The 26,587-nt window shown below is 44.2% G+C and overlaps 1 protein-coding gene across 3 annotated transcripts in view; it reads right to left on the bottom strand.

The window, feature by feature from the left end:
• The window catches only part of ATP7B (ATPase copper transporting beta), a 96,229-nt gene that overhangs the window by 57,936 nt on the left and 11,706 nt on the right, over nt 1-26,587 (bottom strand). The window contains exon 2 of one of the 3 annotated variants that reach the window (XM_019668891.1): nt 19,308-19,332. In XM_019668891.1, the coding sequence (XP_019524436.1) occupies nt 19,308-19,332 (25 nt within the window). Of the gene's footprint in view, nt 1-1,335; nt 1,767-12,613; nt 12,633-19,307; nt 19,333-26,587 lie in introns of those variants that run through there. The other 2 variants (XM_019668890.1, XM_019668889.1) reach the window with 2 other exon arrangements.

Below are 26,587 nucleotides of genomic sequence, written 5' to 3' on the forward strand. Positions count from 1 at the left end.
AAGGTACAACTGTGCTCGGACAGAGTAATTGTCTGACATAGTTCTAACCAGATAGTCACAGAGCACCAAACATATCTCCGAGGTGGAAATTCTACTGAAAATCGTAATTGTGGCAGAAACAATGTCCTTTTGCATTTATATGGCGCTCTACAAAGTGTTTTCACTATTCTGTGAGGCAGGGCTTATTCCACTTGGCAATGAAGAATCTGAAGGTCAAAGAGACCAAGATTCACCTGCCAGGTCCCAAGTCTGGCAAGGGCAGAGCACACGACCAGAGCTGCCACAGCCCTCACCCTGGTCAGCTTCCAACTGCACCCCTAGTCATGGGAGATTAGCACTGACAACTAATAATGATCAGAATACTTCACATTCAAATATCTCAGACAGAGGCTAGATTTTGTAAAGCAGAAGTTTGAACATTTTAAAGAAGTGCTTTCAAGCATTTTCCAAATTTTTTTTTACTATTTTGCTATGTTATACACTCAGCTAAAAATATAAAAGCTGACTGTGAACTGCATAAATGCACATTCAATACACCTCTTTCAACATACATAAATCTCTTTCATAGTACATTTCAAAAATCTTTTCACAAAATTTTCTTTAGTTTGGGGGACTTTTTGAACAACACTAGAAGAAACAAAAGTATCTCCTAAAGGGGCAGAGCACTTATAAAAAGCTTTCCTTTGTATCTAACTAGTATTTTTTCTTTTCACCTACCTATCTCAATGAAGACTCCCTACAGACCACCAGTCCACCCAGAATTCCTACTAAAAGGCGCTATTTTCACAAAACGTCACACTACCTTACTTTTGAAGTTACCAGATCTTTGGGTTAACAAAACTTTCATTAGTTTCATTTTGCAGCAACATTTTCAAAATGTTTATTGAGTTAAAATGTGGAGGTTAACAAAATAAGGTACACATTAAAAAAAAAAGAGGGCAAGATACAGTTTTGTCTGATTTGCAGTTTGGAAAACTTTTGCTTTACAAAGGCTTATAAAATATCTTTTTTTTGTTTGTTTGTTTTTTTTTTAGTGCAGAGGATAGTTTTGTTAGAGCAGAAAGTAACAGCTCTCAAAACAAGAGGGGGTCCTGACTGGGGTGCCCTAAAATATCCTGAAAATAAGAAGCAATAAACCCAAGATTTACCCACCATGGACTTAATCTCTGAAGAATTTACCTTGACTCCTGGCTCAGAACTATATTCATACTTACTCCCCACCCCAGACCTGCACCCCTGACGCTTCCTATGTAAGTAAGACATGGTAGAAACCTCCACCCGTAAACCAGATCCAACCCCCTCTTGGTTTTTTAGCCCTTTTGCAATCCCACTGACCTGACTGGAACTGATTTCCCGTGTTCCATTCAAAACCTTCTGGGAACATTCTCCCTCCAGTGATGGGGGAGAGCCTTCCTCCTCCGAAGGCGCCGGCCTGGAGGGGCCCCTGACCCCAGGGCTCCTCCTGAAGGACCACTGCTTGTGGACAGACAGCAGGGTCACCTGGGAGTCACACAGAGTCGCCAGGTAGGACTGCTCAGGGTTCCCGGGCGTCTCACTCCCGGCTTTCTCCATGGCTGCGTCCAGTCTCACCTTCACCCCTAAAGCAATTCACCTTCACCAGTCTACGTGGTCAACAAAGAAGGAAATGCTTAAAGTGTCTCCTAACTAGAAAGGGGAAGGCATCCTCTGTGTTCAGTCTTGCAGGTTCCCCCTCTGCTCCTGAGCCAGCCGGGGAGAGGCTGCTGCCGAGTCTGTCAGGCAGCAAGCTTCTGGAACCCGGCAGGCTGCACACAGCTATACGCATATTTGCTCTTGTTTATCTACTCCCTTCTAACCAATTGGCACCCTCTCACTCATCACACTGCATTCGGCACTGGGAGTCTTTGCACACAGCCCGCACACGCCCTCCCCCAGGGCTGCCAGGACACCCGGAGGCATGCACAGAAGCCCAGCACAGTCATTGCCCAAAGCTGAGCAAGGTTTCCTTTTGGCCCATGTGCACTCCCAGAAACCTAGCCTAGAGGCAGCAGAGAAACAGTGCTTTTTATTTGAGCACTTTCTCGGAATCACCAGTTGCCTCTTCCATCGCTCCAATGCTGGTGGTGTGCAGAGCACTAAGGGAGAGAAGTATTTCCCAGGCAACATGACTTGCATTTTCAAGAAGGTGTAAGAAAGTTCCATGTTTCCTGCAGCTTTGTTTTCCCTTGCACCAACAGTTTGACCTCAGTAAGCACTGACTGCAGAAACTCACTGGATAACAAGGCTTATCCATGTTTTATATGTGGCAGAACAGCCAGGAACTAACAAGGCACAATTCAGGCTTCTCAGGCTACTCACTGTTCCACAGGAGGATTAAGGGAAGGAGACACAAGACTGTGATAATCCCGGGAGCCTCCGGCTCTACAGGCAGCACTGCCTCCTTTCACCCCCCCAAAAGCCCCCCCTTCACAACAAGGGGAAAGAGGTGACCTGGTCCACCCACGGGAGGAATAGCTCAACCAGCCACTAATCTGGGCGACACCTCCTGAGGCAAGTTCGTGTGGTGTCGACCATGCACCTGCGGATTGAATCAAGCTAGTCAGTAAAAGTCACTCTGCCCTGCATCACTCTCCCCTTCCCCCACCCCAACAATGTGCTGCAGGGGGACGTGGGTGTCACAGGGATGGACACCCAGTGAGGATGAAGCAGGGCCCGGTTGGCACCCCCCGAGTAGAGGCCTCTCCATGTCCCTGCCTCACTTTTCCTTGCCCTACCTATAGCTTAACAATAGATCATCCCCCTGTGCCTTAAGCTTGGATGTCCCGTCCCACCCAGTTCTCTGTTTTAGAAAATTACCCTGAAACTTATGATGAATACCCTTAGGCTTACTGATCACACTCTCAATATTCTACCAGGCTAGTCCCATCGTTGTTTCTGGGTTGCTGACTCCACCACAGAATCACTTGGCCAGAGGGAAGGCTCCGTGCAGACCCCTGGAAGCATCGTGAAGGAACGCCCAGTTTCCCCTTAAAAACCCCAACCCGCTCTGAGAATGTTAATGCAGTTTTTGGAGGTGTTAACCCGCTGCCTTCTCAGACCACCGGTGCTCTGGTGATAAACGCTTATTTTTAAACACCCCGTTCCTGTGTCAGACTATCAGCTAAGCAGTGCAGGCAGCACGAGCCCTGGACTCCTTTGGCCTCCGGTTTCAAGGACATATCCCCTTCTGCTCAAAGTCTCTGAGGATTCTGCCTCTTTATGAGTTGCCCACAATGACCCTTGTTCCCCATTAAAACTGCCATCACTGCCCCCAAAATCTCCTAAGAGATCTGCTCTCTCTGAGGGAAGGCGGTCTCCCCACTGGTCCATTCATCACAGGCCCCTGGATTCTCTTCGTCATTCTTCTGCCTCTCACTTCCTCTGTGGAGAGATGACCCCTTGTTGTCTCCCACTTCTGAAACATGCTCAGGACAGCCAATTTCAAAGTGTGTCTGGGTTGGCTTCCTATCTTCCCTGTGCTCGGCCAAAAAAGAACCTGCCACCATATCCAAGAAATGCCATTCAAATCAGCGACCCGAAAAGGAAAGGGATGTTCGATGCTAAAGGCCTTGGGCCCCAACCCCACACAGAAGCCAGCAGAGACGAGCCTGTTCTGTGACTTTTCTTGCGTGCTCACCCGTGGCCTTCCTGATGGGACCTGTCAGGCCTATGGATGCTTTTTTTTCTTAAAGATTTTTATTGGGGAATTGGGGGGAGGGGAACAGACAAGTTGCTGTCGTTTTGTTCTTCAGTCTAGTTGTGGAGGATGTTGCTTCACTGGCCCAAGTTGGCACCATCATTGCACTCTTCCTGGGCGAGGCAGATCAGTCCCCGGCTTCTGGACGGCTGCACACTGCGGATGCTGGCTGCTGGCTACACATGGTAGCCCATGGCAACCCACTGCCACAGGGGCTGCAGCCAACGCCAGCCGATGGAGCTCACTGCAGCCCAGCTCCAGGTTGAGCTGTTGTTCAGCATCTTAGCTGTGGAGGGCAGTGTCACTGGCCCTCATATGTGGGATCCGAACCGGGGCCCTCTGGCGTCCCAAGCCAGCTCTTAACCATCGCGCCCCTCGGCCGGCCCCCTATGGATGCTTATTGACCACCTCACATTTCCTTTATTGGGCATCACAAGTGGGTTTCCCAGATACCTGAGGCTTAGCTCTTTAAGCACCAGATGCTTTGAAAAAACTTTTTGCCATATTGGGCGGAAATCCTGCTCAAAGGTGTCATTTATCTTTCTGTTGCCTTTTAAAATATGAGTTACTATGCATATTTCAACTTTTCCTTGGTGATATGAGATCATTATAAATATAAATGCTTCTGTGCTCTAGCTATGAATGGTTAATAAGGAAAGTATATTGGCACCACACATCCCAAGTGAATTGAATAGTCTATCCTGTTTGCACTGTCAATTATGAAAAATTTAAATACTATACAATACTTGTACTTCTCCTAAATGGTCACTCAGAGCCAGAACACAACTAGGAGGAGGAGGCTGTGGCCAGGTTATAAAGGGCATGAAGTTTATTTAGACTTTGTCCTGTGGACAGTGGAGGATCATCAGTAGTTTTGTTGTTGTTGTTTTGTTTTTTAAAGATTTTATTAGGGAATTGGGGGAGGGAACAGCGCTGGGGAATTGGGGAAGGGGAACAGACAAGTTGCTGTTGTTTTGTTCTTCAGTCTAGTTGTGGAGGACGTTGCTTCACTGGCCCATGTTGGTATTATCATTGCACTCTTCGTGGCTGAGGCAGTTGCTCGCTGGCTATTGGACAGCCGCTCACAGTGGCTCATGGCAGCTCACGAAAGCGCACGCCTGCTGCCAGCCAGCCCCATTGCAGTCTAAGCCATCGCCAGCAACTCACAGCAGCCCAGCTCCAGGTCGAGCTGTTGTTCACCATCTTAGCTGTAGAGGGCGCAGCGTCACTGGCCCCCATGTGGGATCTGAACCAGGGCCCTGCTGCTCAGAGCTGGCGTCCCAAGTCAACTCTTAACCAAGGCACACTCAGCCGGCCCAGGAGTTTTTAAGCAGAGGACTTACAGGATTATATTTGTGGTTTAGAAATATAATTGAGGCTGGTACAAGAAAGATGACTCAGAAGAGGGAGGATTATAGGGTTAAAAGGAGCAAAAAAAAAATAATTAATTAATAGTGGAGTAGGATTAAACAAATGAGGAGGTCCTTCAGGCTCAGATCAAGTGATCACAGGAGGTGATGCAAAGAAAGGACCTGAGGATGACAATGCCATTTCCGGTTTGGCAGAGATGAGGAGGAAGGAGGTGGGGGGAACATGTCTGGGGTGAAAATGGTGGATTCTCCTTTGTTCCCATAATCCTGGGAAACGGCCAGGGCAGGAGCCCTTTCTCAGGCTGGAGAATCAAGTCCAAACGCCTCTTTCTGGCACCTTCTCTTTTCCTCACACCTGACCCCTAGGTTTCCACCCCCTCCCCATCTAATCCCCCTTATCCTTTAAGTCCTGCCTCTCTCGGGAGGCTCCTCCACCCTAGCAGGGCTCTCCCTCTCCCTTATCTGAATTCCAGTATCACTTAAGTCAAGCTCCCAGGCTGGCAGCCTTCCATCCATATTGAGGACAAGTCTTCTCCCTGCACTGAGGCTGCACTCAGATCAGGCCATACTTATCGCTATTTCTTACCGTGCACTCAGCACCAGGAAACCCTGTAAGCTTCTGGAAAACAAGGTTCTTACATCTTATCTGCCCACAGACCTAACAAGGTGATGAACAAATATCACACATGAAACAAATACTTGCTGGCTGAACTACAGACAGATCAGAATGTGCTTTCTACCTAGAATTTCATGGTGCTTTTATCCCTCTATCACGATGCAAGGGCAAACTCCACTAGCCTTTCACATATTACGCCTGAAAGCACAGGTCTTCAAGTGTCTCCTTGAACTAAATTATTCTGCCCCCCACATGTGCATATTTTATCAGCTAGTTTCCAAAATAAAATTCACCTTGTTTATCTCCTACCCACCTTCCCAGTCTCTGGATCTTTCCTATACGAAAATAAAAATCCCTTTGGTATCCTAAACAAGCCTGTTGAAACCTGAGAAACCTGGGCCCAAAGGCAGATGGGCAGCTCATGTTTCCATGAACCTCCAGGACAAAGGACCCTATTTGGAGGAGGGACAATTGGTTCAAATATTTCAACACTCACACAGATTACCTACTGAGCCCAGCTAGAGGCTCACACTGGGTGGGGCTTCTCAGCAAAAGCACTGGGTCAGTCCTCCCCAGACAGGCAGAGGAGTCCAGGGTCCTGTGACGGGACAGGGTGCAGAACCTGACACCAAGCTGCATGCTGGGAAGCAGTGGCCACGGAGGTTCCCATGCAGAAAACATGGGCAGTACAAATAGCCCATCCTTCACATCAGGGGCAGAATATTAATAAATGAGTATAATTTAGAGCCTGGGAGACAAAATAGTTAAGGGCTATGCATTTAAGAAGATACAAGAGACACTTTCTGCCCTCAGGAGCTTATCAGCAAGTTAGGAAAGAAAAACAGTAGAGGACAGTATTAAAATATCAAAAACCATTCAAACATTAGGTGCTGGAGTGAGGGAGGGGCTGCTGTAGGCCAGAGTTACTTTGGAAGACTTGCCAGGGGAAGGACTCAGGTGGGCCTGGAGGTCTGCCCGGCTGCTCCTCACACCCCCAGGAGCGGGTGACTTCACGACTGAAACAGGTAGCTCTGCATGCGTTTTACACTGGCGTATGAACACGAGACAAAGAAAGAAAGAAAAGCTGGGCAAGCTCGCTGGAGGGGGTGCTCTTAAATAAAACTGCACTTGGCTGAACAACCTAGGGTGCAAAAAAAAAATTACAATGGTTCTAAATTATCAAGACTCTGGTGAGGGTCACAAAGAGAAACACTGAGGTCATCAAAGTGTAAAAGCCAGTGCTTCGATTCCACAGTTAAGTATATGCACCTTCAACCTCCCTGGCTGCCTTCCTCACCTGGGGCCCACCTGGTACAACTCCAACACTGGTTACCTCCAAGTTCCAAGAGACTCCACATCTGTCTCCCTGCAGCTGAACAAGGATCAGACAAAACACACCCAGGCTGGCTGGCCATGCTGATTCATGACCAGTAACATGGAGCAGGCCCTGGTGCCACCAGCAGTCCTACTACCTCTGCTTAGTCCTCTTCGCTTTCCTGGAGAACGATCCCAAAATCCCCAGATCCCACACCTCCCAGCTCCTCAGGACTCCACTCCCCATCCCCCTCAATTGGCACTAATGAGCCGACTCCCTGCTGACTGAAATAAAAGAAGCAATCAGAAAAGAGCTTGCAAACATCTCAACCACCACCTGCATGAGTACCTTCCCTCTTATTGCCCAGGGAGCTGTCCTTGTCCCCAAGGGCAGCCTCCAAGTACCCAAGCCCCCAGGTTTTCCTTCTACCCTTCTGACAGCTGCTTCTCAGAGTCCTTCACAAGGGTCTACTAGTCCCCAAACCTCTGCCCCGGAGTGGCTGTGGCTCAGCCCTTGGCTCTATCTCTTCCCTGTCTGTGCTTGTTCCTTGGTGACCTCACAGTCCAGCAGACACACAGCCAGCAACTCCCAAATTCCACACCTATGGACCTACATGCTTAATCAACATCTCCTGTTGGATATTTAACATGCATCTCAAATGTGAACTTGTCTACAACTGAGTTCCCAATATTCTGCCCCTTACCTGCTTCTCCTGCCTTAGTAAATGGCAACTCCTCCCTTCCACTTGCCCAGGGGGAGAAACCTTGGATGCATCCTTGGTAAGAATCATCTCCTTTTAAGCCATGTGTAAATGTCCAGCAAATCCTGTCAGTTCTATCTTCAAAATACATCCAGCATCCAACCACTTCTCAGCACCTCCACTATAAATGGCCCAAGCCTCCAGGGCATCTCACCTGCATTACTAAAACAATCTCCTAAGTGACCCCCTGGCTTCTGCTATCACCCCTCAAGTCTATTCTCAACATAAAAGCCAGAGAAATCCCTTTAATGGTCAAGTCAGATGACAAAATCCCTCCAGGGGATTTCCTTGTACTTAGAGTAAAAGTTAAAATTCCTTCCACTGACCTAGAGGACATTGCAGGGTCTGCCCCACCCCCAGTACCTTTCAACCTATCCTCCTACTCCTCACCCTCACCCACTCTGTTAAGACCACTGATCCTGCTATTCCTGGAACAAAGCCAAGGCATGCTCCTACCGCAGGGCCTTCGTACTGGCTACTCCCAGGTTTAGAAATATTCCTCCACCATATGTATGCGGACAAAAAAACAAGCCACATGCTAAACCTGACAAGTTCAGGGGAGGCCTGAAATTAACCACATAGTGTTACCATGAGCAGGAAGCACAGGGCCCTGGGGAGAGAGAGGGAAGAAGGGAAGGAGGAAGTGGAAAAAACAAAGATAAGAGGAAATAAGCAGCTACAGCTAATTGTAATAGTTTATAATACTTTTGCATTGCGGGCAGAGAGAAATCTCTATCCCCTGTGCCGCCATGACAGTTCCAACAAGGCCAAGTAAAAACAAAAGAATCCCACCGCCCACAGGAAAGAGCGGTCTGCAAACCCAACCTGGGAACACCCAGGACACCATCCCTGAATATTTCATGCCCTCATTCAAATATAATCCTAAACTTCTTTCGTTCTTTGGGGCAGTCGCTCTGCTTCTGGGCCTGTCTACTCCCACATTTTGGGAGTGTATTCTTTTTCCGCATTTTGGGAGTGTATTCTTTTTCCTTCCTTTATTAAATTCCCTGCTTGCTTGGCTTTGTTTGCGTGGCTTAATTCCTTCCCCAGATGTTTGCCAAGAACCCCTGTTCTCCAGCAACAATAGGATGGTCTGAACATAAAAATTTCTAACTAAAAGCTAGTCCTGGCCTGTAGTCACATCCTTGGCCTGTAGCTTCCTTGACAAAGGTCAATCTTTACCTTAAGTGAGCCTGTCTATTGTCTTTTTTGCATCTAAGATAACACACCCTTGGAATGTCAGAGTAATCCCATTTTCCAGACCCCTCAGGGCACAACCCACTGCACCAGAGCAGAGACCACAAAACTTCTCTTTGTTATCTCATTCCCCAATATCATCTCTGCTTGCTGTGAAATGTTAATTAACTTATCCTGTACCCACAAATGTAAAAGAAGTATGTCTCTCCATTTTACTTTTTATCCAAACCCAGAGATTTAGCTGCTTTGCTTTCTCCCCCTCCCAATTAATCTACTACCAATGGATTTCATGTAGCTCTCCTTATGTATTAAACACTGTCTTAAATAAGCTGCAAAACTGTCATTCTCCAGAGCATTTTCTTAATCCGTTAAGATTTTGATTCCCAAGCAATTATTTTCAGTTCGGCTCAAATAAATTCATTAAAGTTCTCTACAGGTTTAGATTTTTGTTATGTCAACATTTACTTGGTGCAGTTGGCAGGATTCCAAAGAAACCCACCTAGGACCACCCTAAGGGCCTGGATATGGTGCTAGGTACCAACAGGGGCCATTGTGCCACACTGGCTCCCCGCTTGGTATCGGGTGAATTTTGGTGAGTTTTTCTTGGAATTCTGGACTTACCTGTTTTAAGGTAGAAGGCCATGACTTTATTTGAACTGCTTTTAAAAAATCCTCGAGGTGACATTAAAGATTAAGGGTTGAGGTAACCCAGGCTAAGGACAAGAATTGAGATAACTCAGAAACAGGAGGAAAAAATACAATGGATGGCTGGTTTTTACTTTTTTGGCTTTTCAGTTGGAATTGCTTACTGCAAGTTTAAACAAAACCTTTTGCTGGATAAATGAGAGTCTGAAAAGATAAGGGGCATTTATTTCCTCCAGCTCGAATTTCGAGTATTCTTAGGTGACTAAGAATCTAGGTGGAGGGCCGGCCGAGTGGCGTGTTGGTTAAGAGCTGGCTTGGGACACCAGCTCTGAGCAGCAGAGCCCTGGTTCAGATCCCACATGAAGGACAGTAACGCTGCGCCCTCTACAGCTAAGATGGTGAACAACAGCTCGACCTGGAGCTGGGCTGCTGTGAGTCGCAGGCGACGGTGTGGGCTGCAGCCCATGCTGCAGTGGGCTGCCTTCAGCTACGGTGAGTGGCCGGCAGCCAGCATGAGCAGCCAACAGCCGGTGTGAGCTGCCAAGAGCTGCCATGAGCGGCTGTCCAGAGGCCAGAGACTGATCTGCCTCACCCAGGAAGAGCACAATGATCACAATACCAACATGGGCCAGTGAAGCGACATCCTCCACAACTAGACTGAAGAATAAAAGGACAGCAACTTGTCTGTTCCCCTTCCCTGAGTCCCCAGCGCTGTTCCCCTCCCCCTATTCCCCAATATAATCTTAAAAAAAAAAAAATCTAGGTGGAGGTCTTTGAGGGTACTCCTCAAAACCAGCAGTGGCCCCAAAGGGATTCCCACACAACTGTAATGAAATATTTGACTCATCCGGGGACGTACACATCAAGGCTCATTACCTAGTGCTCTGAGTCCTCCTGGTTGTAATAGACAGCCAGGGAGAGAAACCGAGACACATGAGGGTTGAAGCGACTCAGGAGGTGACAGCCCCTTGGAGCTCAACCCATAAGCAGCACACTTCAACCCATGACATAATAGCACTACAAATTTGTTCAGACTCTGCAGATCTCAAAGAAAACTAAAATTAATATGAGAAATCGTGTCTCCAAGGCCAACAAGCTCCTAGACCCCAACCCCATTAATATCCCTGCAGATGTCCAGTTCTTAGGGAGCCTTTACTTGCAAGTACTTAACAGAAACGGGAAGATTTAACTAGAAGTGATATCAACTTAAGATGGCCAACATGGAGCTCTTTTGACACCTAAATTAATTTTGTATGTGCACAATTAGAAAAAGCCGGCTTTAAAATCAAACTGAATGAATGGGAGGCTTAACTCAATGGGCAAATAGAAGCCTCCGAAATGGTACGGAGAGAGATGTCCTTCTCTTCAGGGAGATACTAAGAACATTTTAGAGACTGTCTCTGAACTAAGAAGGTTTCTGAAGCTGCTCAATGCCAACACCCCGCTTTTCCCTCTTCTCCAACTGTCCCATTGTACCCTTTCTCTACTTCGAGTTGTCCAGACTCACTCTCCTTTCCTTCGCCTCCTCCTCTCTCTCTCTTTTCTACACCTCTACTGCAGCTCCCTACTGACCTAGGGAACACTCAATAGAAAACTAGACCAGGATAGGTTAGGAAAAAAACCCCAGAAATTACGGCAGCTCCCTTTGGAGAAAAGCTGGTCTCAGACAGAGGGAAACTAGCAACTGTATCCAAACAGACCTAAGGAATCTACAAAAGATTCCCCCAGCCCTTTCCAGGACTCTGATAAGTTTCTCCAAGGAATATGAATTAACTGTTAGAACATATGATCCTGGCTATTCTGATCTATTCTAGCTAACACACCTACTGGTTTCTGAGAGCAAAGCAACAGTATTACTAAATAAGATTTTCTGGGAAAATTTCTGTACAAGACTCTGCTTTTATTGTAAAAAGTCAGGTCACCTTAAGGATTGTAGAGGGCCGGCCAAGTGGCTCAGCTGGTTTAGAGTGTGAGATCTGAGCAACAGGGTCTCCGGTTCAATTCCCACATGGGCCAGTGAGCTGCACACAAGCTGAGCTGCTGCTAAATTGCTAACAGGTGGCAGGATGGCTCAGCTGGTGAGAGCACACGCTCCTAACAAGGTTGCCAACTGGACTCCCGCATGGGATGGTGGGCTATGCCCACCTGCAACTAAGATTGAACACGGCACCTTGAGCTGAGCAGCCGCAAGCTGCCGACGGGCAGCCGGATGGTAACTGGACTTGGAGCTGAGCTAGCTGTACCCTCCACAACTAAGATTGAAAGACAACAACTTGGCTGTTCCCCTTCCCCAATTCCCCAACACTGTTCCTCTTCCCCAATTCCCCAATAAAATCTTTAAAAAAAAAAAAAAAGGATTGTAGAAAACTTGAAATGGGATTAAGAAAAAGAAAAGAAACAGAAGCAAGCATGGGGCTGCTCCAAGGACAAAGAGAAGACATTTCCCCTTCTTACTAATCCTTTGGGAGAAACTGAAATTACCATAACAGGAGAAACTACTAAGGCCCTTGTAGATAGATACTAGGGCTATTTTATCTGTTCTTAATACTACCTAACTAAGCTGCCCTATCCCTCGGAATAAAGCTTCTATACAAATGGTAGGGACATCTAATCAATCAATGTCAGAACTTATTCCCCTCCAGCTAGGAAATGTTATGGGGCAACATATATTTTTACTAGTCAAATGTGCCCGGGCTCATTCAATAGGGGGAGACTTTCTTGAAACAAATGACACCCACATATCCTTCTCCCTGAAGGGTGAAACATATTTAGAACTAAATGAATCAGATACTGAACCAATTGGGAAAATAATTATTTTTAAAATAACTACACGAGAGCAAACTAATCTTGAGACTGACTGAACGATTGTGACAGGATGTTCCAATGCAACTTTGGACCTTTCCAGTACAAATATTGACAAGATTAAGTCAGTCACTCCTACTAAAATAAACTGATAAATTATTTTAAATAAATTTATAAATTAGTACTGACTCACTTCACAGTGTGCTCCTAAGAGATGAAGACTTCAAAGACCATGACTCACAGCCAGGAGATTTTGTCCACTGGAAAAGACATCAATTAAAAACTCTCTCCAACCTTGTTGGAAGGGACTTACCAGGTATTACTAATTAATTTATATGCCACTAAACTTAAAGGTGTTAACCAAAGGATTCATGTTTCTCTTTTTTTTTTTTAAAGTGCCTAACTGTGAATGGACATCTGCCCCTATCTCTGACACTTGCCTCCGCCTATAGCAGACATCAAAGATTCCTCGAAGCCACCGACATCAGGGGCAGACAGCTATCCCAAGACATTGAAAAGGCTTATATACCTACATAACTGATATTGAACTTAAAATAACCATTTGATTGTCTTTATCTGTCTGCTAATACTATTAGTCATAATGATAGTTTTACTTGTTCTTTGGGCTTTTCTCAAACCCTGTACTTATATAGTCCAACGGTTAATAATTGCTAAAGGTATATAAGATAACTTTTACATTATCAGTAATACTATTTTTATGGTTTCTCTTTTGAAATTTAGAATGTTATTGTAGAAGGAAGAAAAGAGATGTGTGTATGTGTTTTTGAGAGAAGTTAAAAGGAAGTAGTTTGTCCTAATATGTTATGTCTGAATGAGGAAAGGGAGACAAACTGAGGACAAGTAAAGCTGTAGCAGGTTATTGGAAAATACTGAGAAAAAAAATTGTATGTATAAATGCTAGAACCCAATTATGGGAACATGCTTACCCCCTAACCCAACAAAGATTACTAACTATATTAATTCAGATGGAAGCTAAAGTAGCTATAAAAAAAAATGGCCCTCTATAATGGCTGCTGAGGCAAAGAAAATTTACTTATGAAACTTACTGTCCTCCTGACCTCTGGAAATTTTTAATTTTTTTAAAAGATTTTATAGGGGAATTGAGGGAGGGAAATAGCGTTGGGGAATCAGGGAAAGGGAACAGACAAGCTGCTGTCCTTTTGTTCTTCAGTCTAGTTGTGGAGGATGTCACTTCACTGGCCCATGTTGGTATTATGATCACTGCGCTCTTCCTGGGAGAGGCAGTCACTCGCCGGCCATTAGATGGCTGCTCACAGCTTTACGACAGCCCACTGCAGCCTACGCAGTTGCTGGCAACTCATGGCAGCCCAACTCCAGGTTGAGCTGTTGTTCCACCATCTTAGCTGTACAGGGCGCAGAATCACTGGCCCTCATGTGGGACCAAACTGGCGGCCCTGCTGCTCAGAGCTTATGGTCCCAAGCCAACTCTTAACCAATGAGCCACTAAGCCCTTCCTGGAAATTTTTTAGATGGTAATTGTAATTTACACCATTGTGTTCTTATAGGCTAGCCCAAATTAAATCTTAAAGTTGTAGTTCCCAATTGCACAACTATTGGGTTGTCAGAAAAGTCATGACGCATGTTTGAGACAGATGGCACTAGTTCATTTTTGGAAGTATTAGAGTCATTCACATCTGTCTTGTTGCTATGTCATTTGACAGCTGACAGTTCTAGCTTCATTCTAAAAAAAAAAATTGAGCGATTTGGTTGAGTTTTGGAGATTTTACAACACGTTGAAAATGGAAGACCAAACTGTGCATTTTTGTCATATTTTACTGTTTTACTTCCATAAAGGGAAGAACGCACGTCAAGCTTGTGAAAAGTTGTATGAAGTTTACAGTGACAATGCTCTGAAAGACTGTCAGTGTCAACAATGGTTCACGAAACTCCATGCTGGTGATTTTGATCTCAACAACGCTCCTCGGTCAGGGAGGCCCACTGAGGTTGATGATGACAAAATAAAGGCATTGATTGAGTTAAACCCACGTTACATGACACGAGAGATTGCAGGAACATTGAACATCCATCATTCAAGCATTCATAACCACCTGAAGAAGCTGGGACAGATAAGCAAGCTCCATATTTGGGTTCCGCATGAATTCAAAGAAGTTCATTTGACGGCACATATAAACATCTACAATATGCTCATTAAACGTGAGGAAAACGATCCTTTTTTGAAGCAACTGATAACTGGTGATGAGAAGTAGATTGTTTACAACAATGTGGTGTGCAAACGGTTTTGGTTCCGACGTGATGATTCGCCTCAAACAACATCGAAAGCAGACATTCATCAGAGGAATGTTATGCTCTTAGTGTGGTGGGATTTTAAAGGTGTCGTGTTTTTCGAGTTCCTACTGAGGAACCAAACAATCAATGCGAATGTGTGCTGTCAGCAATTGGATAATTTGAACGAATCCATCAGCCAGAAACATCCAGAGCTTGTTCATTGTACAGGAGTTGTGTTCCATCGTGACAACACGAGACCACACACAAGTTTGGTCACCCGTCAAAAATGATTGGAGCTTGGATGGGCTGTATTGCCACACCCACCATACTCGCCTGACCTTGCGCTGTCAGACTTCCACTTGTTTTGCTCTCTTCAAAACTCCTTGCATGATACAATGTTCAATTCAGATGAGGCTGTAAATCAGCACTTTGTTCAGTTTTTCGCAAATAAAGACAGTTCCTTCTATGAACAAGAAATTATAAAGCTCACTGAAAGATGGCAAAAGGTTATTGAACAAAACAGGCAATATATCATTGATTGATCTTTGTTCTTTATATAAATAAATGACCTTTGAAAAACATAGACAAAATATGTCATGACTTTTTCGACAACCCAACAGCAGGAATCAGATTAATAACGAATGACAATTGAGTGCTTCCAATGGGAAGTAGATGGACCATATTAAAATAATAAACAATAATAAACCAGTAAATGAGAACACCCCTAATTGTCAGAGTGTGAAAACTAAAGAAGTAGATGGTGTGGCCTTAAACTATAAGGAAATGTTATACTAGACATAAAATGCAGAATAGACAGCAAAACTTGGACCATGACAGCTTGTAGGTTACAAATGACCCAGTATAGTTTTTACTTAGTGAAGGCCCATAAGACTTGATTGCCTCCCATTTAGCCTTTCCTTCTGAAAAAAAATTTGACCTTGACTACCATTCAAGGTCTTGGTCTTGCGCCATCCCCAGTAGCCTATCATTTCAGCAAGACAAATGATGACACGAAGACTTCCTAGGATTGAGCCTTTTTAGCACTGTGGGACCACATTATCCAACCAATAGGTTGGTTATTAATGCACCCTTTGGATTGATTTATGGCCAAAAGAGGGAAATGTAGATGAAAAAGGGGCCACACACTAAACCTGACAAGCTCAGGGTAGGCCAGCGTAGTGGGCCCTACAAACTCAGAGACAGAAATTAGCCACATAGGACGGTCTGAACTTAAAAATTCCTAACTAAAAGCAGGTCACAGCCAGTAGTCACATCCTTGGCCTGTAGCTTCCTCGACAAAGTAAATCTTTACCTTAAGGGAGCTCCTATTATCTTTTTTTGCATATAAGATAACACACCCTTGGAATGTCAGAGTAATTGCTTTTTCTGGACCCCTCAGGACCACACACTGCACCAGAGCAGGAGACCACAGAACACCTCATTGTTACCTCCTTCCCCCAATACCATCTCTATGTGCCAAATACCATCCCTATGTGCCATAAATGTTAATTATTAACTAGCCTGTATCCACCAATGTAAAAGAAGTATGTGTCTCTTCGTTTTACTTTTTATCCAATCCCAGAGATTTCCCCACTTTGCTTTCTCCCGCCCCCTTAGTTGACCACCAATGAATTTCATGTAACCCTCCTTACATCTCCTCCTTTGATTCTAATGTAGAAAATAAGCTGCAAAACTGCCATTCTCTGGAACATTTTATTAATCCATTGAGATTCTGCTTCCTGGCAAGTATTGTCAGTTTGGCTCAAGTAAACTCATTAAAGTGCTCTACAGGTATGGATGTCTCTTATGTGGACATCTAGATGGCTCACTTCCTCACGCCCTTTAGGTCTTTGCTTAAATGTCAGTTTCTCAGTCCTGCTAATTACCATTTACATTTCAAACATTCCCCACTCCCTATTGCATCCTTTCCTGCTTATTTTCTCCAGAACACTCAACTAGCATCTGATTATCTATCTATCTATCTATCTATCTATCTATCTATCTATCTATTTACCAACTTACTGATTTGTTTACTGACAGTCTCCCATTAGAATATAAGTTTCAAAAGTACAGGAATCTTTTGTCTATTTTCTTTATTCACAGCTGTATTCCCAGCATTAACACAGTGCTTATACTTAAAAGTTTCTCAATAGTTATTGAAAGAATCAATGACAGAATACCCAACAAAACGTATTTGCTTATGATAAAACACTAAACTTTCAGACAAATATACAACATGGGAAGGTGCCCTCATGCAAAGCTGGCTCTTTCCTCCTTCACTGGCTCATTCCTTTTTCCCTCCAAGCCAGGAGTCTAAGCTCAGATACCGTCAAGGGCAGGCACTGACCTAAATGAGAATTAATAAGAACTTAAGTATTATAACTTGTGGCCCAACATTTGAATGTTTGCATCTTGAGCTCTGAAACTGCTTGCAAGGCATGACTTTGCCCTTCTGGGTTTCAAAACCATGGGCAGAGTAAGTAGCCACTCCGTGCTGATTACTGTGTGATAAATCCTACTCCTTGCATTGTGGATAAATAACACTCCCTGTACTCTAACTGCGTGATTAAAACAAAAAACAAAAAAAAAGCCTTTTTGCTCTACAGGCCTGGGCTGAAACTAGTACAATTATAAATGCTTAATCACAGATTACCCATTGTTTTCATCCCACAAACCCACTTGCTTGACCACTAAGTCAGTCAATTAGAAAATAAATGATGTAAGTTTGTGGTCTTGTTTCCCCTAGCAACCCATCTCTTTGATCAGCAGCTCCTTGCAACTTCGGACTTTAAAAACCTTGCCCTGGGCCGGCTGAGTGGCGTGTTGGTTAAGAGTCAGCTTGGGAAGCCAGTTCTGAGCAGCAGGGCTCCGGTTCAGATCCCACAGGCCAGTGACACTGCCCTCCACAGCTAAGATGGTGAACAAACAGCTCGACCTGGAGCTGGAGTGCCATGAGTCGCCGGCGACAGCGTAGGCTGCAATGAAGCTGCAGTGGGTTGCCATAAGCTACTGTGAAGGGCTGGCAGCCAGCATGAGCTGCCAAGAGCTGCCATCCACCCGGGGAAGAGCGCAATGATAATACCAACATGGGCCAGTGAAGCGGCGTCCTCCACAACTAGAATGACGAACAAAAAGGACAGCAACTTGTCTGTTCCCCTTCCCCGATTCCCCAACGCTGTTCCCCTCCCCCAATTCCCCAATAAAATCTTTAAAAAAACAAACAAAAAAAACCCTTGCCCTATCCCTTCACCCCACCCCTGCCCCATTTTGGAGTGTATTCGCAGTTCGAACCAAGGGTGCATTTCCTGGTTTGCAAATCATTATCTAAATATACTCTCTTTTTAAAAATTTCTCAAAAGGATCCTCTGGACTTTATAGTTTACATAGGTTGGGTAGCGTTTGTGGACCACAAGAACAGCTTATGCTCCACCTGACAGAGACAGCTATTCCTAGGCTCCAGTGAACTGTAGGTAAATGGCCCAGGGTCTCCAGAGTTTCCAAAAGAAGGAGCTGGGGTTTTACACAATAAAGTTCTAATTTTAAAATGTTGAAAACTGCTACAAAGTTCTGGCCAATGAAATATAAGGAAGAGTATGTCAGGGCTCCTGAGAAAGCTCCTTAAAAGAGAGATTTGGTTTGTCCTTACCCCTTCCTCATTTCAACTGTGTGCAACATGAATTAGATGACTGGAGCCCTAACCGCCATGTTATGGTCATAAGGTATTAAGATGGAGTTGTGTTCTAGCTTGTTAAAGCAGAGAGAGAGAGAGAGAGAGCGAGAGAGAGAGAGAGAGAGAGCGAGAGAGCGAGAGAGAGAGAGGTGTCTGGGGTCCCTGATGACAGTAAAGGTGCCACACCAACCTGGGATGCATATCTCCAGATTTCACCAACAGCCATATTGTTTTGGGTTTTCTGTTATATGCAGCCAAATATAATACAATTCTAACTAATACACGTGTCACATGCAATGGTAGGGACTTCTGGCACAGCAGTATACAGAGCTCTGCAGACCATCTCCCCAGTGAAACTGGTGAAAATTATTAAAAAAACCAAACAACGTGGAAAATCTCTGGAAGTGGGCCTAAAGGCATACAGCATACAGCAAATGAAAAAACATTTTATTCATGAAAATCTACTACTGTTTGGTAAGAACAGTAACAATCTGTGGTATTTGAACCCTGACCCTGAAACCAGAGGCCAAATGAGTTGGGTCATAGAATAAGCGTTTATTATCAGAGCACCAGTGGTCTGAGAAGGCAGTGGGTTCACACCTCCAAACATTGCCTTAATATTCTCAGAGTGGGTTGGGGTTTTTAAGGGGGAATCTGGGCATTTGTCCAGAGGCTACGTGAAGGTTCTAGGGGTCTGCATGGAGCCTTCCCTCTGGCCACGTGATTCTATAGTGGAGTCAGCAACTCAGGAACAATGATGGGATTAGCCTGCAAAGAATACTAGATCATAGAGATTGTGATCAATAAGCCTAGGGGTATTAATCATAAATTTCAGGGTAATTTTCTAAAACAGGGGACTGGGTGGGACAGGGGACGTTCTGAGCTCAAGCCACAGGGGGATGATCTATTGCTAAGCTACAAGTAGGTCCAGAAAAGGTGAGGCTGGGACCTGGAGAGGCCTCTCCTGTGGGGGTGCCAGGCAGGCCCTGCTTCAGTCCTCCTCCTTCCCCTCAGAAACTCCACTCCAGACCAGTACTCCCCTCCTCCAGCTCCTAGTCAGAGGGCTTTCTTCCCAGGAGGGGCAGGGACATCAGCATTGCTCATCCTGACACTGAGGCAAAGTTGCCGGCAAAGCAGCCATGAGGCAGAGGCTCCCTTCTTCCAGCTAGCCCCCACTGGTGGAAAGAAGGCACCACCTTGGTCACAGTGCACCCAGAATATGGGGCCCGGCAGCCCTTGCCCTTGCTCACAGGTGGTGTGGTTTCACACCAAGAGAAGAAAGCAGAGCAGAACTGCCTGTCACCAAACACCCCCCCCCCCCCGGCCAAAATTCCCCTCCCTCTACCCAAGCACTCAGCTCCTGAAGTGGGGGACTCACACAGAGAGAAGTGTGCTATCGTCTCCAGCTCCAGAGCTGCAGCTCAGCAATTTTGCCTGGGTGAAAGGCAACTGGGAGGAGACTGGTAGACTAATTGGACATGTAGACTAATCGGTAGGCTGGCTAGTTTGCAGGAGTGAACCAGGGAGAAAAGAGACAGTTAGGGAAAGCCTGCCTGGAGTCAAAATAAATCTCAAAACAGGATCTCAAGAACTATCCCATCAAAGGAGCCTCAATTTGGTTGCATCAGTCTGTGGAGCAATTTATGCCCCAGGGCATTGTTGAAAACAATACATCCGTCTACAATTAATGGAGCGGCCTACAATTAATGGAGTGTAAAAGCTCTTGTGGTCAGGAAAAAGCAAAGACAAAATAATGTCACAAGATGACTGCGTATACCCAAGGCTGTGTCACCTAAGGAGCAAGATCAACCTCAGAGGCTTAATGGGTGGTGAGGGGGAGGAGGGGACAGACTCTATTAAAATAATCTTGCCAGTCACTAAATAATAAAAAAGCAAATAACAGTAACAAGGTCCTTGGGCAGGTTGGTGTAAGAGAGTAGCAGTACCCAGAGTTGTCTAAAATGTCCAGTTTCTAACAAAAGATTATGAGACACGCACACGAACAGTAAACTAGAACCCATACAATGGGGGGAAAAAAGCAGCCAAGAAGAACTGCCTGCGATACAAAGACAGGAATCATTTTAAAGAAATAGAGGAAGAGATGATGACAACGTCACATCAAATAGAGAATACCAATAAGTAGAAATTATAAAAAAGAACCAAATGGCAATTAAAAGGTACAATAACTGCAATGAAAAATTCACCAGTCAGGTTCAACAGCAGATTTGAACTCAGGAGATTAGCAAACATGAAGACAGATCAAAGAGATTATGTAAGCTAAGAACTGAGAAAAAACAAAGAAAAATGAATAGACATAGAAATGTGGGACACCATTCCCCACACCAACATATGTATAATGGGGATACCAGGAAAGAGAAAAGAGGAAAAAAAAGTACTCAAAGAAATACTGACTGAAAACTTCCGAAATTTAGTGAAAAAATAACCTACACATCCAGAAGCCATGATGAACTTTAGATTCAAAGATACAAATAGACTGAAAATAAAAGAATGGAAACAGATATATCATGAATGGGGGTTGAGAGTCATCCCAAGATGTGACTTTGTGGTATGTGGATCATTATGAGCTAAAGGCAACTGTAGCTGAGGGCTCAAGAGAAACATCTGCCCTTCCCTTCACTACCTGGAACTTAATTAGGGATCTTGTCCATATGCATAATAAGAAATTACAGAGATAACCTCCTTTGACCTATCTTTACAGCAGGTAAATTTCTATTTACAAAACATCCGTTCTTCTTGTCATCCTACAATGACCCTTTGAAGTCTCCAAAGTACCTTACCTCATCCCTAGCTCAGTATGTCATACATACCCATGTTCCCTTTCTGTCTCTGAACCTCTCATGCATATGATGTTTCTGACTCTCATGTATGTGGGGTTTCCATACATATGTATGTATTAAATTTGGTTACTTTCCCTTGCTAATCTGTCTCATCTGTATTTGATTATTAGACCAGCCAAAAGAACCTTGAGGGTAAAGGAAAGTTTCTACCTCCCTCACACAAGTAAACGGCAACTACAAGAAGCCGGTGTGGCTTTAATATCAAACAAAATAGACTTTAAAGCAAAAATAGAAACAAAGAGGTACATTTTATAATGATAAAAGTCAATCCATCAGGAACATATAGTTGTAAGCATACATATCCAATAACAACACAAAAATATATAAAGCAATGAAAAGAAAAAAAGACAATTCAACAGTAATAGTTGGAGATTTAATACCCACTTTGAATAATGGGCAAAAAGAAGGCAGAAGATCATTGTGATTTATATTAAATATATATTTGGTCTTTCTCCCATTTCTGGCTCCTGGAACCCTAGCAATTTTCTAAGCCAGGAGAATGATAACAATGTCTTTTTTTGTGTTAATGAGGTAGCTTTTTTGTTTTGTTTTGTTTGTTTGTTTGTTTGTTTGTTTGTTTTAGCTGAGCCACCCTGCCACCTGTTGGCAGCTCAGCTCGGGCCGGGACTCGAACCGCTGTTGCTCAGAGCTTGCACTTTTGAGTGAGCTCTTAACCAACTGAGCCAGTCGGCCGGGCCCTGAGGTAGCTTTTAGAAAGCCCCACAGGTCACCTAAAGATGGTTGCCTGGGGAAACAACCAGATTATTTGAGTTGGAACATTCAGCCCCATCCCAGACCTCTGGGAGGGCAGAGAAGCTGGAGATTGAGTTCAATCACCAATGGCAATGATTTACTCAACCACACCTTTGTAGCCTCCATAAAAACCCCAAACAACAGAGTTCATAGAGCTTCAGAGGTTGGTAAACATGTGCAGATCTGGGAGAGTGATCACCCAGAGAGGGCATGGAAGCTCCGAGTAGCTTCCCACAGACCTTGTCCTATGCACCTCTTCCATCTGACTGTTCTTGAGTTATATTCTTTTATAACACACTGGTATGTTTCTCTGAGTACTTTGAGCCACTCTTGCAAATTAATCAAACCCAAGGAGGGGGTTGTTGGAACTTCCAATCTATAGCCGGTTAGTCAGAAGCACAGGAGATAACCTGGACTTGTGAGTGGTGTATGAAGTGGAGGGGGACAGTCTTGTAGGACTGAGACCTTAACCTGTGGGATCTGATGCTATCCTCCAGGTAGATAGTATCAGAATTGAGTTAAATTGTAGGATGCCCAGAAGGTGTCCAAGAATTGTTTCATGTAAGGTAAAAACCCACACTTTGGAACTGGTATCAGAATCGTAAAATCGATGAGCAACACTATAAACAAACTAGACTTACCTGACACCCACAGAACTCTCCACCCAATAACAGCATAATATACATTCTTTTCAAGTGCACATGGCACATTCTCCAGGATATACCATATGCTGGGCCATAAAAAAAACCTCAGTAAATTTAAAAGAATTAGAAATAATGTAAAGTATATTCTCCAACCACAATGGAATCAGAAATCAGTAACAGAAAGAAATTTGGGAAACAAATATGTGGAAATTAAACAATACAGTACTAAATAACCAATGGGTCAAAGAAGAAATCAAAAAGGAGATTAAAATGAAATGAATGAAAATGAAGACACAATATACCAAAACTTATGGGCTGCAGCTTAAGCAGCACATAGAGGGAAATTCATAGCCGTAAATGTCTATAGTAAGAAGAAGAATCTCAATTCAATAACCTAACCTTCTGCCTTAAGACACTAGAAAAAAAAAAGACTAAACTAAACCTAAAGCAAGCAGAAAAAAGGCATAGTAGTTTCCTAGGACTGCTGTAACAAAATACCACAAATTGAGTATTAAGAATTTATTTCCTCACAGTTCTTGAGGTTAGAAGTCAAGGTTTTCCTTTTGGGGGTTCTAAAGGAGAATCCTGTTCTTTGCCTCTCTCATACCTCCTGCTGGTTGCTGGCAATCCTTAGCATTTCTTGGTTTACAGAAGCATCACTAAAATCTCTCCGTGATCATGTGGCTTTCTTTTCTCTGTGTCTTCACATGATATTCTTCTATGAACATCAATGATTGGATTAAGGGTTTACCATAATCCAGTATGACCTCATCCTAATTTAAATAATTAAATCTGCAAAGGCCCTATTTTCATACAAGATCACATTCACAGGTACCAGGGTTTATTACTTCAATATATCTTTTAGTGGACAAAACTCAACCCACAACAAAAGAAAATAATATAAAGATTAGGAAAAAAAAGACTAACAAAATAGACAAATCTGAATCAACCCATAACTAGTAAAGATACTAAATTAGTAATCAAAACATTTCCCGGGTGGGCCGAGTGGCTTGTTGGTTAAGCGTTGGCTTGGGACGCCAGCTCTGGGCAGTAGGGCCCCAGTTCGGATCCCACGTGAGGGCCAGTGATGCTGTGGCCTCTACAGCTAAGATGGTGAACAATGGCTCGACCTGGAGCTGGGCTGCCATGAGTTGCCCGCGACGGTGTAAGCTACAGCCCGTGCTGCAGTGGGCTGCCATGAACTACCGTGAGTGGCTGGCAGCCAGCGTGAGCGGCCAGCAGCCAGTGTGAGCTGCCATGAGCTACCATGAGTGGCCGTCCAATGGCACACTGCCTCACCCAGGAAGAGCGCAATGATAATACCAACATGGGACAGTGAAGCGACGTCCTCCACAACTAGACAGAAGAACAAAAGAACAGCAACTTGTCTGTTCCCCTTCCCCGATTCCCCAACACTGTTCCCCTCCCCCAATTCACCAATAAAAATCTTAAAAAAAAAAAGAAATTCCCAAAAGAAAAGTCCAAGTTCAGATAGTTTTAACAATGAATTCTATCAAACATTTATTAAGAATACCAGTTTTTAATAAAGTCTTCCAAAAAATAGAAAAAGGAACACTTCTCAGCTCATTCTATGAAACCAGCATTACCCTGATACCAAAACCAAAGACATCACAAGAAAACTACAGACTAATAACTCATGAATACAGACACAAAATTCCACAACAAAATAGTAGGAAAACAAAAACAGCAACATATGAAAAGATTGCATGCCCTAACCAAGTAGGATTTGTCCCAGAAATGCAAGTTTAGTTCAACATCCAAAAATCAATAACGCAATACACCATATCAAGGGGGCCAGCCAAGCGGCCTAGTTGGTTAAGAGTTAGCTTAAGAGCGTGAGCTCCGAGCAACAGGGTTTGATTCCCACATGGGTCAGGGGCGCTGCACCCAAGCTGAGCTGCCACTGAGCTGCCAACAGGTGGCAGGATGGCTCAGCTAGTGAAAGCACTTGCTCCTAACAACAAGAATGCCTGTTCGATGGTGGGCTACGCCTGCCCGCAACTAAGACTGAACTTGGCACCTTGAGCTGAGCTGCCACCCGGATGGCTCAGCGGATAGAGTGTGCACTCTTAACAACAAGGCTGCCAGTTCAACTCCCACATGGGATGGTGGCGATGCCCACCCGCAACTAAGATTGTAACACAGCGCCTTGAGCTTACAGGCCACGAGCTGCTGATGGGCAGACAGATGGCGACTGGCGCCCTCCACAACAAAGACTGAAGAAAAACAACTTGGCTGGTCCCCTTCCCCAATTCCCCAACACTGTTCCCTTCCCCCCAATTCCCCAATTAAAAAAAACCCAAAAAACCAAAAAACAAGACACATGATCATTTCAATAGACAGAGAAAAAAACATTTGATAAAATCCTTTCCTGATAAAAACACTCAACATACTAGGAATTGGAGGACACTTCCTCAACCTGATAAGGGACAACTATGAAAAACCCACAGCTAACATTGTACTTAATGGCAAAAGACTGGAAGCTTTCCCCCTAAGATCAGGAACAAGACAAAGATTCCATTTACATGAAATGTTCACAATAAGCAAATCTATACAGACAGAAAGTAGATTAGTGGTTCCTTAGGCATAAAAGTCATAGGGAGATAGGGAGTGATAGCTAAAGGGTACAGGGTTCCTTTCTGAGATAATGAAAATGTTCTAAAATTGATTTTGGTAATGATTGCACACATCTGTGAATTGTATGGTATGTGAATTATATCTCAATAAATCTAGTTTGTTTGTTTGAATGCAGTAGACTATTAAAATAAGAATTAGGGAGGATATGCCTCTGGCATTTATGGAAACCTAAACAAAAGAAGTTTCAGGAAAAGTGGTGAAGCAATAGGAACAGAAGTGAACGGACTGCCAGTGTACACCAGGAGACTGCTTGAACAGTAAAAACCCACAAACCACCCAACACCCTTCAAGGAGAATGAATAAACTGTGCTATATTCCCACAACAGCATAATGCACAGCAGTGAGTCTTAGAAATGTAATGTCTAGTGAGATAAAACTAGTCCCAGAAGACTAAACACACTATGATATCATTTTTCATAAAGCTCAGAAACAATCAAAACAAAATAATGTATTATTCGGGCATTCATGTATATGTGATAAAACTTTACAAAAAAAAAAAAGCGGGTTACAGCAAACACAAAATTGAGGATGGTGGTTACCTCTATAGTGAGTCTTCTACGGTGACGCAAGATGAGGAAGAATAGTTGGGTAGATGCCATGGCACCAATAATACTCTTGTTCTTGGGTCAGATGGTATGTTCACAGGTGTTCCCTATTTCACTATGCTTTATTACTACATATATGCGTGTATACAGTATATGCTTACATATTTCCTTTATATCCAATAAACTGATAAAATAATGAAGGAAAAATCTTAAAAGTGAAGGAAGGAGTGAGAACACACAAATGCAGGTGGTTCTTCCTGGAAGACCGAGGAAGGAGGTGGGGAAACAGTACAACCGCTACTGGGGGACACAAGGTGCCGGGAGAGATTTTCAAATGAAGCCAAATCGGATGGCTTTATAGGCTGAAGGGGAGAAGTCTGAAGAGAGAGGTTAAGACTAGAGGTGAAGAGACGAGGAGAGACAACCAATAATAGCTCCAGAACAGGTAGAGGAAGGGGTAGGGGTCAAGGACACTGGCAGATGAGATGACCTTAAAAAGAAGGCAGGCCTGTCCTGAGGGTAGAGATAAGGAAGTGAAAACAGGTTAGACATCTCAGTAAAATTTGGGGAGAAGATGCACAGAGACAGAAAGTTGAAGAAAATCATACACAATGGTGTCAATTTTCTTGAGGTAGGAAGTGAGGTCATTGGTTGAGCACAAGGGAAGGCAGAGACTGAGCACAGGGATGGCTGTGAGTGGTGAAGGTTTGTAAGAGTCCCAGGGAGTTGACAAGGAATAAGTGAAAGGCATTTGCTGGGACAATTAGAAAC

Source organism: Hipposideros armiger, unplaced genomic scaffold (assembly GCF_001890085.2).
Source record: "Hipposideros armiger isolate ML-2016 unplaced genomic scaffold, ASM189008v1 scaffold_541, whole genome shotgun sequence".
In the NCBI taxonomy this organism is placed as follows: domain Eukaryota; kingdom Metazoa; phylum Chordata; class Mammalia; order Chiroptera; family Hipposideridae; genus Hipposideros; species Hipposideros armiger.